Raw genomic sequence first — 11,528 nt, 5'->3', positions numbered from 1 at the left:
GTCTGGGTTGCCCGCATGGGTACCTGGGCCCATCCTTTGCTGCCCTCCCAGGCATTAGCAGGGAGCTGGATCAGAAGAGGAGCAGCCGGGACTCGAACCCGTGCTCTGATGTGCGATGCACGTGCTTGTAAGAGCTCAGCGTGGACCTGGTCTAGCGCCTTGTGCTGTCTCTGCTCTGGGGTTGGACACGCTGCTTCCCCTGAAGGCGCTTTATAGCATTCTGTGCTCTCTTTAGAGGGAATACTGTCTTTTTTTTTCTTTTTTTTTTTTTGGATAGGCAGAGTTAGACAGTGAGAGACAGAGAGAAAGGTCTTCCTTCTGTTGGTTCACCCTCCAATGGCCACTGCAGCCGGCGCACCACGCTGATCCGAAGCAGGAGCCAGGTGCTTCTCCTGGTCTCCCATGGGGTGCAGGGCCCAAGCACTTGGGCCATCCTCCACTGCACTCCCTGGCCACAGCAGAGAGCTGGCCTGGAAGAGGGGCAACCGGGACAGAATCTGGCGCCCCGACCGGGACTAGAACCCGGTGCCCACGTGGGATGCCGGTGCAGCAGGTGGAGGGTTAACCAGGTGAGCCGCGCCGCCGGCCCCAGAGGGAATGCTTTCCCTCTCTTCACACAGCCAAGGCCAGGTGAATACGCGTCTTGCACTGAGACTTTTAGTTGTACTCAGAGTCTCCGCCATGAGGTTGTAAACTTAGATGGTTCTAAAGAAAATGACTGAATTAAGGCGAACCCTAAACATACAGACAGGATGTGGAGATGCAGACCCCTGTGTTGGATGGTGAAGTGTTCAGCCCGTGTGGCCAGGTGGGTCCCCTCCCTCTGGGATGGGGCTCTGGCCGGCTGGCACGAGCCGCATGCTGGCTCTGTTCCACGCAGGTGGCCACAGGCACAGGTGGGTCCCCTCCCTCTGGAATGGGGCTCTGGCCGGCTGGCACGAGCTGCGTGCTGGCTCTGTACCAAGACGAGACGCCTGGGGGAGGAGACCTGCAAGAACGCTCACTTCCCAGCAAGCTCCCCGCCGGCCTGCTCCTTCTGTCTCCCGGACACAGTGAGCCCCTCCTCGTCTCTCCAGGCCTGTGGGAGGGCCTACCCCTGCGCTGGGTGTAACAGCCACGGCTCCACAGGCCGCTGTCTGGAGGGAACAGCTTTGCGGCTGGTGGTCACCCAACTGGACAGGGCCCTGAGCCCTGGTGCAGCGGGCCGTCGGGACCACGGCCCATCCTGGGGGCGCCAGAACCAGGGTCTGATCAGAGTGCCCAGGGAGTCCGGGGACTCGTAGACCGGCTTAATCCAGGTATAAAACGAAGACGGCACCAAGTGGTGCAGGAAGGCGAGGCGGGCGCAGCGGGGCGCCACCCGGTGGTGTATTTCCCCGACAGGCTTGGCTGGGCCCGGCGAGGCCGCGAAGTGTCTCAGGCCACAGCAAGTCCACGGCCGAGCTGGCTTTGCCATCGTCGTAACTCAGCAGCTCTGGACCTGCACCCAGAGCCTGGAGGATGCCACGATGTGAGACCCTCCTCCCTCCCCCCACCGGCACCCCTCCCCCACCCTGCCCAGGGCCTAGCACGCGAGGTCCAGGCTGTGGCTCCCAGGGAGGGGCAGGGGCAGGGGCCGAAGGCTCCAGTCTGCTTCCACCTGCTGGGCGCTGCTCCCCAGCCCGAGCCACAGGAAATGCCTCGCTTTCTGCTTCCCTGGTGGTTCTGATCCGTCCTTGGTGGGGCGGTGGGCTGGGGCGGGCTCGCACACCCATCAGTGAGGCCGTCCTCCAGGGGCGGTGGGCCCCCGCACTGAGGCTGACCATCCACCCCTGCTCCACGACTGAGCCTGGCTTTCGGAGGGCTCTCCACACGGAACGCTGTAAACATTCGGGGGGTTAGGCCGGCGCCGCGGCTCACTAGGCTAATCCTCCGCCTTGCGGCACCGGCACACCGGGTTCTAGTCCCGGTCAGGGCACCGGATTCTGTCCCGGTTGCCCCTCTTCCAGGCCAGCTCTCTGCTGTGGCCAGGGAGTGCAGTGGAGGATGGCCCAGGTGCTTGGGCCCTGCACCCCATGGGAGACCAGGAAAAGCACCTGGCTCCTGCCATCGGATCAGCGCGGTGCGCTGGCCGCAGCGGCCATTGGAGGGTGAACCAACGGCAAAGGAAGACCTTTCTCTCTGTCTCTCTCTCTCACTGTCCACTCTGCCTGTCACAAAAAAAATAAATAAATAAAAATAAAAACATTCGGGGGTTGAAAGTTTCCATTGCTGACCTGCGCCAACTCTGACGTCAGCGTGGACCGCGCTGACGTCACGGGGTGCGAGGTCGCCAGGACACGAGGTGGGAGGCTGCGCGCCCGGGCAGGATGTCGGTTCAAGGCTGCGACGACGGGGAAAGGCGTGAGGAGCAGTCCCAGTTCCCGCCCCGGGCTCCTCCGCGCCCACAAGGGCACCCACAGCGCCTCGCAGGGCGCGGACCCATCTTCCGGGCCGGCCTGGGGGCGGTGCCCTTCTCGCTCCTGCCTCTGATTGGCGGGCTCTTGCAGTCCATCGGCGTCCGTCCCGCCCCCACGCGGCCTGTGGTTGGTGAATTCGGCCCAAGGGGCGGGTTCCCGAGCCGGGGCGAGCGCAGGCGCGCGCTTCCCGCCCCGCCCAACCCCGCCCTCGTGCTCGCCTGTGATTGGTGAGCCCGGCCCACGGGGCGTGTACTCAGGCGGGAGTGCGCGCGCAGCGTTCGCCTGCGTGTCCGTGCGACCTCCGCCGGTGTTCACTCGGCGCGGCTGGTCGTGTGCGGACGCCATGGCGGCCGCGCTTCTGCTGCGGCAGGGACGAGCCGGAGCGCTGAAGGTAAGGCGGGGCGGCCCCGGGGGGACCCCGGCGTCGGGGCCGGGCCGCGGGGCGGCCGAGGGCGGCGACGTCTTGCTTCCCGTGTGGCCGGGACGGGAGGGGAGGCCGGGCTTGGGCGGGCCCGGTGCTGCTGCGGCGTTCGCTGCAGGATAATTTAAAATACAGTGTGTGCGGGGGGTCCATCTCTGGGGCGCGGGGTCAGCCTTCGCGTGCGCGCCCCGCGAACACGCGTGGCCGCACCGCGTGTGCCTGCGGGCCGCCGCTGAGTCCACGCGCGGTGAGAGGCCCAAGATCTATTTACTTATTTGGAAGCCGGAATTAGAGGCAGAGAGAAGAGAGAAGGGGGGTGGGGGAGCTGGTTCACTCCCCAGTTGGCCACAACGGCCAGAGCTAAGCCCACGCAGGTGCAGGGGCCCAAGGTCCTGGGCCATTCTCCACTGCTTTCCCAGGCCACAGCAGGGAGCTGGATGGGGAGTGGAGCAGCCGGGACTCGAACCGGTGCCCATGTGGGATCACAGCGCCGGCCCCAGAAACAGTGTTTTGTGGGCTCACGGAGGGAAAAGACCCCGTGGGACTGTCACTCACCGCGTGTTGGTCGTGATTGTTCGTGAAACCCCTGTTTTATTTAGAATTTCCATACCGCGCATACAAGTATGTTGGGAAAATCATGGTAACCATTAGAAATACACTGTGTGGGGGCTGGCGCTGTGGTGTAGCGGGTACAGCCACCGCCTGCAGTGCCGGCATCCCACGTGGGCGCAGGTTCCAGTCCCGGCTGCTCCACTTCCTATCCAGCTCTCTGCTGTGGCCTGGGAAAGCAGTGGAAGATGCCCAAGTGCTTGGGCCCTGCACCCGCATGGGAGACCTGGATGAAGCTCCTGGCTCCTGGCTTCGGATTAGCACAGCTCCGGCCGTTGCGGCCAACTGGGGAGTGAACCAGCGGATGGAAGACCTCTCTCTGTCTGTCTGTCTGTCTGTCTGTCTCTGTGTCTGCCTCTCAAATAAATAAATAAATCTTTAAAGATAAGCAGACAGACTCCGGGTGACGCCCTCTGCCCGGGTGCGGTTCCTGCGTGGTCCTCACGGGTCGTGAGCTGGCCCGGTGGCACCCTGCTGAACAGCCCCGCGTGTTCGTTCTTCCACCAGACGGTGCTCCTAGAAGCACGCGTGTTCCGAGGATTTGCTGCCACGGCTCCTCTCTCCGCGGAATCCGGGAGGAGTGAGAAGGGACTGCCGCCGACCCCCAAGAAGCAGGGTGCACCCAAAAGTAAGACCTCAGGGCCGTCGTGGGGCTCCTGCCAGCCCTGCTCGCCATCCCCACGGGGTCCCGGATCCGCTCGGGAACAGCTGGCCGTGGTCCCCTGCCCGGCCTGGCTGCTCTGTGCTCCACGCGCCAGGGGAGGACATGGAGCGGGTGATGCCGACAGCCGTGCCGCATCTCCAGGGCCCCGCCGTGAATCCCGCCCACTCCCCGTCTCCAGTCCCGGGGCCAGCTGGGGTCCCAGGCTTCACCCAGTCAGGGTGCGGGAGTGGGGTGCAGGGGCGCGGGGGCGCGGGGAGCAGGCATCTCCCGCCCTGTGCGGATGCAGGACGTCTGGGCTGTTTGCAGCTGTTCCACAGTTGTTCTGCCTGTGCTGCGACAGTGTGTGTGTGTGTGTGTGCGTGTGCGTGTGTGTGTGTGTGCATGTGTGTGTTTATCTGAAAGGCAAAGCGGTGGCGGGAAAGAGCCACTGATCACACCCTGGATGTCTGCAGTGGTACGCTGGGCCGGGCCAGAGCTCTGTCCAGGTCCCCTGTGTGGGTGGCGGGGACCCGAGTGCAGCTGTGGCCTCCCAGGACGCGTCAGCAGGAAGCCGGACAGAGAGAACCGGAGCTCGGATCGGGTGCGGCTTCCCGTCGCCCCCACCAGTCTGTTTACGAAGGCTGACCTAAGTTTCAGAAGGAGGGAGCTGCTCCACCGTCTGCCTCGTTCCCCAGGCGGCCAGTGCGGCCAGGGTCTCCCACGTGGTGCAGGCCAGGCACTTGGCCCATCCTCTGCTGCTTTCCCAGGAGCAGTAGCAGGGAGCCGGATCGGAAGTGGAGCAGCCGGGCCTGGAACCTCATAGCATCTGCACCCCGTCCACCTGGGCACCGTCCCTGTCCACTTGGGCGCTGTCCCGTGGCGTCTACACCCCATCCACTTGGGCGCCGTCCCGTGGCGTCTGCACCCCGTCCACTTGGGCGCCGTCCCGTGGCGTCTACACCCCGTCCACGTGGGCGCCGTCCCGTGGCGTCTACACCCCGTCCACGTGGGCGCCGTCCCGTGGCGTCTACACCCCGTCCACGTGGGCGCCGTCCCGTGGCGTCTACACCCCGTCCACTTGGGCGCCGTCCCGTGGCGTCTACACCCCGTCCACTTGGGCGCCGTCCCGTGGCGTCTACACCCCGTCCACTTGGGTGCCGTCCCGTGGCGTCTACACCCCGTCCACGTGGGCGCCGTCCCGTGGCGTCTACACCCCGTCCACTTGGGCGCCGTCCCGTGGCGTCTACACCCCGTCCACTTGGGCGCCGTCCCGTGGCGTCTACACCCCGTCCACTTGGGTGCCGTCCCGTGGCGTCTACACCCCGTCCACGTGGGCGCCGTCCCGTGGCGTCTACACCCCGTCCACGTGGGCGCCGTCCCGTGGCGTCTGCACCCCGTCCACGTGGGCGCCGTCCCGTGGCGTCTGCACCCCGTCCACTTGGGGTCTGGATTCCACAGGAACTTACTCGGTGTGCGGCTCTCCTTGAATGTGCGAGTGCTTCAGTGTGTTTCTGAACACAAGGACTCCCTCCCAGAGCAGTCACGATACCATTTTCACACCTGGGAACGTCTGTGGGAGCGCTAGGTGAACTGTCACACCTCACATGTTGGTATCTGTTGAGCGTTCACTAGCGAACAAGTAGTCGAATTCTTTACTAACGTCCTGACGTCTCATGCCCGTGATTCTACTTCACAGATTCATGAGTTACGGCTAAATGGATTTTCAGATGGTCACGCCAAAGAGCCATCCCCCCCCCTTTAAAAACATTATTTATTTGAAAGGCAGAGTTAGAGAGAAGCAGAGGCAGAGAGAGTGACCGTCCACTGGTTCACTCCCCAAAGGGCTGCAGTGCCAGGGCTGGGCCAGGCTGAAGCCAGGAGCCAGGAGCTTCTTCCAGGTCTCCCACGTGGGTGCAGGGGCCCAAGCACTTGGCCCATCCTCCACTGCTTTCCCAGGCCACAGCAGAGAGCTGGATCAGGAGTGGAGCAGCTGGGACTCGAACTGGCACCCATACGGGATGCTGGCACTGCAGGCGGCCCCAGGAGTCCCTTCTTAGAATCGTGAGTGAGAACCACCCACCTTGTGCTGTGGGGGCTCTCCGGGAGCAGCCTGTGTCTCTGGCGGTGGTGGGCCCTGCGGGCCTCAGCAGGATGCACGTGGGACAGGTTGGGGCACGCTTTGTGTCCTTGCTCCGTGGACGGCTGAGTACTCTTGGGAGGGAAGGCAACCTGACACACAGCTGTGGCCTGTCACTTATGTGTGAATCCCTGTACGAAGAGAATAAGTGGTGCTTCTACACCGCACGTGTAGGGCTGCCTCCCCCGTGTGGGTGACGGGCAGGGGTCTGGAGGAGCTCTCGCCCTCAGCCCCTCCCGGCTGCCTGTAACGGGGCCCTGGGCAGCTGCTGTCAGGGTCACAGCGCTCAGCAGAGGTCAAGGGTCTGTCCTCAGGCAGGGCCCCGGCCCATAGCCCGTGTTCTGCCTCTTTCCGTCCACGGTCTCGGGCTCTGCGTGGCGCAGGTGTCAGCGTCCCGGCTGCTGTCAGGTGCACTGTGCACGCCGTCCGGCTGCCCTCACAGGTGCACCGTGCACGCCGTGCACCCTCTTGGAGAACCACAAGGCCCTCTGGCTTTGGTGAGTTTGAATCCGTTCACTGGTGGAATTTTGCCAGTGAGCATTAAGTTGTTGACTGAATAACATCTGCGTAGCTTCGTAAAGACTATAGCAAGTTAAGCCTCCACCTGCAGCGCCGGCATCCCGTATGGGCACCGGTTCAGTCCCGGCTGCTCCACTTCCAGCCCAGCTCCCTGCTGATGGCCCGAGTGCCTGGGCCCCTGCACACACATGGGAGACTAGGAGAAGCTGCTGTCCGGCCCGGCCCGGCCCTGCAGTTGGGGTCATCTGGGGAGTGAACCAGCAGGTGGAAGACCTCTGCCTCTCCCCTTCTGGAGCTCTGCGTTTCACATAAATAAATAAGTCTTGGAAGGAAAATAAAACAGTAAAGGTGGGTGGCTGGCAGGTGGCGGAGGCCGCACACCGTGCACGGTCGGTTGGGATTTCTGAGTGGTACAGGCGTGGTCAGGGAGACGGCGGTCGGCGACGTGCCGCGTGCAGCGTCCTGAGCTCTGAGAGCCGCCGCTTACTGCTTCGGCACCTGCTCTGTGTGCCTGGTGGCCGCAGTGCGCCGGGGGCGGTTAGGCCTCTCCGTGTCCGCCTGCCGCCCTCCCCTCTCCTCTCCCCCCCCCCCCCCCCCCGTGAGCGTGTGCTGCCCCTTGTCTCCCTCGTCTGTCCGTCTGCGGCTCAGCACACACCGCCTGGTGTTCAGAAGGAGGCTGGGAGGGCGTTCTGTGCTTGCGAGGAAAGCGACGACGATGTTCTTCCACAAAATCCCACCCTCTGTCAGTGACTGGAATATGGGACTCTCATACTGGAATGTTTTCAGGCTTAAAGCCTGTTCCCTCTGGTGTGCGTGACAGGAAATTCCAGTTTGGGAGGCGCTGTGACGCTCTGTCTTGCTGGCTGAGGGAATCCCAGCGACGCACGTGGTCTGAAGGACCTGTCTTCCTTTTTCGGGTGGCGCTCTGAGCTGCAGGACCCCTGTACGTGTGCAGGCAGTACACGCGCCACGTCCAGATAGGAGTCACGGTTCTGAACTCTTTTGTTTTTTGAGAAATATGTCTTTTAAGGGATTCAAGCGATTACGCATTTTTGAAACTTGAATGTCATTCAAAACTATCTTTATTATAATTTACCTTAGATTTGGGTGCGGTCTGAGAATGTGAAGCGTCGTCTCGAGGGAAGTGCCGTGGTGAGAAGCGGGGGCAGGCTGGGCGGCGGCACCCTGGCCAGGCTCCCCCAGCCGGCTTTCCCCGGGGCCGTCACACCGTGACGTTCCGAGCGCGGCCGTGTGACGGGTGTCGGGTCAAGTGTGGAAAATAACGCTGCTCTTTGTGCATTTCCTAGATGTAGTGGAGCCCCAGGAGGGGGCAGAGCTGCCGGCCAGGCAGACGGCTGCCGCGCCCCGGGCTCTCCCGTCGGCTGGCCGCACAGGCGGAGGGGCGCACGGGCTCCTGTCCGGGAAGACTTCGGTGGAGTTTCCTCGGAAAGCTCCATTCCCGTCCCGAGAGCGGCGCTCAGACCCAGCAGTGACGCGGGAGGGCCGGAGAGGGCCGGACGGCTCGTCCTCGTCCTCGTCCTCATCCAGCTCTTCCGACTCCGAGTCCGACGAGGAGGGTGACCGCCCAGGCGCCCGTCCTCACGAGAAGAGCAGAGGCAGGCCCCCAGCAGCCAAGGCCTCCACAGAGGAGAAAGCCCGGGCACAGAAGCCGCACGCGTTTGTCAGCCACCCACCCAGGAAGAACGGGACCCCCGCCCAGCCCTGGGAGGACACAGGCGAGGCCAAGCCCAAAGCCGCAGCCCGCAAGCCAGAAGCAGGCGCCGAGCTCGGGCGGCGGGACGCAGCGGGGAAGCAGGTGCCGAGAGCAGTGCGGTCGGCTGGCGCTGACAGAGGAAGCCAGAAGCCGTGTGACATCAGAGACGCCTCGTCCGATCACGCGGAACCAGGGCTGTCTGCCCCCGCGACGGCAGAGGCTGGCCCAGGAGGGCAGCTGCAGGCCGCTCCCCCCGGTGCCCAGCAGAGCCATCGGGAGCGAGCGCCGGGACCCAGCCTGAAGGCCGCGTCTCCCCCGACGAGAAAAGAAAGTGTGGGCGGGCAGGCGACGGCCGGGCAGGCGACGGCCACGGCGGAGGTCCTGGAAGATCGGGAGCCCCCGGGCAGCGTGAAGACCGTTCCCGTGGACGGGGAAGACGTGTGCGAGGAAGCGGGCGGGGTGACGGAGGCCGCCTCTGCACTGGCGCCGCGGGACGCCGCACAGGGTACACAGCCCTTCCTGTCCCCGGGGCCGACTCCAGTTAGTTCCCTCCTGTGTCTGTGCGATGACCTGGGCCACGGGCAGCAGGGCTGATGGGAGAAGGGCGGCGTGCCTGTCCTGCAGGATCCACTGCCTCACACGCGGCCCTGAAGCGCCTTACGCTTTTCTTTTTTTTTTTTTTTTTTTAATTTATTTATTTATTTGAAAGAGTTACAGAGAGAGAGAAGTCTTCCATCTGCTGGTTCACTCCCCAATTGGCTGCAATGGGCAGAGCTGCACCGATCCGAAGCCAGGAGCCAGGAGCTTCTTCCAGGTCTCCTACGTGGGTGCAGGGGCCCAAGCACTTGGGCCAATTTCCACTGCTTTCCCAGGCCAGAGCAGAGAGCTGGATCAGAAGTGGAGCAGCCAGGACTCGAATTGGCGCCCACGTGGGAGCCGGCACTGCAGGCGGCAGCCTCGCCTGCTACGCCACAGCGCCGCCCCAAGCTGGGGAGTGTGCCCTTGGCACTCTTGACGGCTCCCTGAACAGTGTAGTTTTGATGTCCTGCCCTAACTTCTGGGCGCTGAGTGTCCACTGTTGTGCCTGCAGAGCGTCTGGCTGAGCCAGCGAGCGTGGGAGCTCAGTGTCTGCCCTGGGTGCGGGGTCTTTGGGCAGACCCAGCCCCACGTTTGCCTCGCGCGCTCAGGCCTGAGCGAACACTCACTTTTTAGAGTTAAAGCAGGAAGTGCCAGGTGTCACTCAGCCAAGCTCTGCGTGGAGCCCTTCTCTGAGTTTCCCGAAAGCCCGTGGTCTGCTTGAGCTGCTGTCGCGAGCTTTGTGGACGGTCTTCCTTCCTGTGCTGCCCGCTGTCCTGGGCACTCGTCTGGGAGGCCGCGGCCCTGACGCCGCCCCGCCGCCGCCATGGGCCGTGTGTTCCTCCCCTGCCCTCGCTCCTCTCTGATACGCCGAGACGCCCGGGCCGCGTTTCCTGGTGCGGCCGCCTGCCGTCGCTTGCTGCGGGGCGGAGTGGACGCCACGCCCGCAGGACAAGACGCAGAGTCCGGGTCTCAGACTGCGGTCCTGAACGCTTGCTTGCTTTTCCAAATATTCTTTGTCCTTAGAAGGCGGAACGGCACAGCCCCTGGGTGGGCTGGGCTGGGCCGGGCCGACTCTGCGGGCTCGCGGGCTCGCGGGCTCGCGGGCTCCCACGTGGGCTGGGTCTCGACGAGACTTAGAGCCCGCGTCTCTGCTGCCGCCTTCCTCGTCTTACCCACGGTGATGCATTGTTGGCTTGAGATGGGATAACTGTCACCTCGTGCTTTCGTTGAGCTCAGCTGAAACCGGGCAGTGGAGCTGGGGCGTCCACGCGGTGGTGGAGCCGCGTGCCGCGCCCGGGTGCCCACGCGTGCCCTCAGCTCTCCGCCTAACCCGCGGCCCGTGTGCCACGGCTGGGAACAGGGTTCTTTTGTCTCTGCCCCACACTTCGCAGTCTCAGGATCGGCAGAAGTTCCGGTGTGCGGGCTTTGGTGAATTTTCCCATTAGAGAAGTAAAGCTGACTTCGTATTTTCAGTCTACGAACCTAAGCTGTAGCCACTTCTTCCTCCAGACAGCAGTCAGCCGCGCGGCGCAGGCCGCCCCTGACAGAGCCCCGGGTGTGCCTGATCGAGACCCAGGAGGCTCGCGGGCTGCGTGTCTGCAAGTTTCCTCCTGACGTTGCTGGTTGCTGTCAGCCGGTCTCCAGGGCAGAGCAGCTCAGGTGGCCCCGGAGTCCCTCCGCAGGCGTCCGAGGCTGAGGAACCACGCGAAGACGCCAGGGCCTGGTGCCCGTCTCCGCCGCTGGGGTGAACTCAGCTCGCTGCGGGGGCACGTGGCTCCGGGAGCTTCTCCTGTGGCCGGTTGGGCCCCCGCCGCGGGCTGTAGGCAGTGCGCCCGCCCCTCACGCTCTGCCTTCCTCCCCAGAGCCCGCGCTGGCGCCTGCGGAGCCGTCCGACGCCACCACCTACAAGAACCTCCAGCACCACGACTACACCCCCTACACCTTCCTGGACCTCAACCTGGAGCTCTCGAAGTTCAGGATGCCGCAGCCCTCCTCGGGGCGAGAGTCGCCTCGGCACTGAGGGAGCCGCCCGCGGTCTAGACCGTCTGCGTCCCCGCCTCCGAAAATAAAACCCGCTCAAGGCACGAGGGTGTGTGGTGTGTGGGGGTGGGTATGGGGGGGGTGCATGTGTGCGTGGGGTGTGAGGGTGTGGTGCGGGCATGGGTGAGTGTATGGGTGTGGGGGGGTGTGTGGGTGAGGGCTTGTGTGGTGTTGCATGGTTTGTGGGTAGGGTAGGGTGTGTGGTGTGGGTGAGGGCATGTATGGTTTATGGGGGTGTATGTGAGGGTGAGGGTATGTGTGTGGTGGGTGTGGGTGATGGTGTGTATGGTTTGTGGGGTGTGGTGTGTATGTGTAGTGTCTGCATGGTTTGTGGTGGGTGTGTAGTGACTGTATGGTTTGTGGTGGGTGTGTGTGTGGGTGTGGTGGGTGTGTAGTGACTGTATGGTTTGTGGTGGGCGTGTGTGTGG

General features: G+C 63.9%; 1 protein-coding gene across 2 annotated transcripts; it reads left to right on the top strand.

The window, feature by feature from the left end:
* The first annotated feature begins 2,707 nt into the window (after nucleotides 1–2,707).
* Nucleotides 2,708–11,144, top strand: NDUFV3 (NADH:ubiquinone oxidoreductase subunit V3). Of its 2 annotated transcripts, XM_051829962.3 has the most exons (4): nucleotides 2,708–2,829; nucleotides 3,976–4,096; nucleotides 8,075–8,986; nucleotides 10,923–11,144. In XM_051829962.3, the coding sequence occupies exons 1-4, from the start codon at nucleotides 2,782–2,784 to the stop codon at nucleotides 11,078–11,080; spliced, it is 1,239 nt and encodes a 412-aa protein (XP_051685922.3). In that variant the 5' UTR covers nucleotides 2,708–2,781; the 3' UTR covers nucleotides 11,081–11,144. The 2 variants fall into 2 exon arrangements, with proteins under 2 accessions (XP_051685922.3, XP_051685923.1); XM_051829963.3 differs by lacking the exon at nucleotides 8,075–8,986.
* The last annotated feature ends 384 nt before the right edge of the window (nucleotides 11,145–11,528 follow it).

This window comes from Oryctolagus cuniculus, chromosome 4 (assembly GCF_051225735.1).
Source record: "Oryctolagus cuniculus isolate XC-2025 breed Fujian yellow rabbit chromosome 4, ASM5122573v1, whole genome shotgun sequence".
Taxonomy (NCBI): Eukaryota; Metazoa; Chordata; class Mammalia; order Lagomorpha; family Leporidae; genus Oryctolagus; species Oryctolagus cuniculus.
Note: the sequence above shows the minus strand (reverse complement) of the source record. Positions and strands in the feature narration are given on the sequence as shown.

What these genes read in the sequence shown, in the direction of transcription:
- NDUFV3 (XM_051829962.3), top strand. Translation starts at nt 2,782, where the DNA reads ATGGCGGCCGCGCTTCTGCTGCGGCAGGGACGAGCCGGAGCGCTGAAG. An exon ending in GACGAGCCGGAGCGCTGAAG is followed by an intron (nt 2,830 to 3,975) that starts GTAAGGCGGGGC and finishes TTCTTCCACCAG; the next exon opens with ACGGTGCTCCTAGAAGCACG. An exon ending in GCCGCGGGACGCCGCACAGG is followed by an intron (nt 8,987 to 10,922) that starts GTACACAGCCCT and finishes CTTCCTCCCCAG; the next exon opens with AGCCCGCGCTGGCGCCTGCG.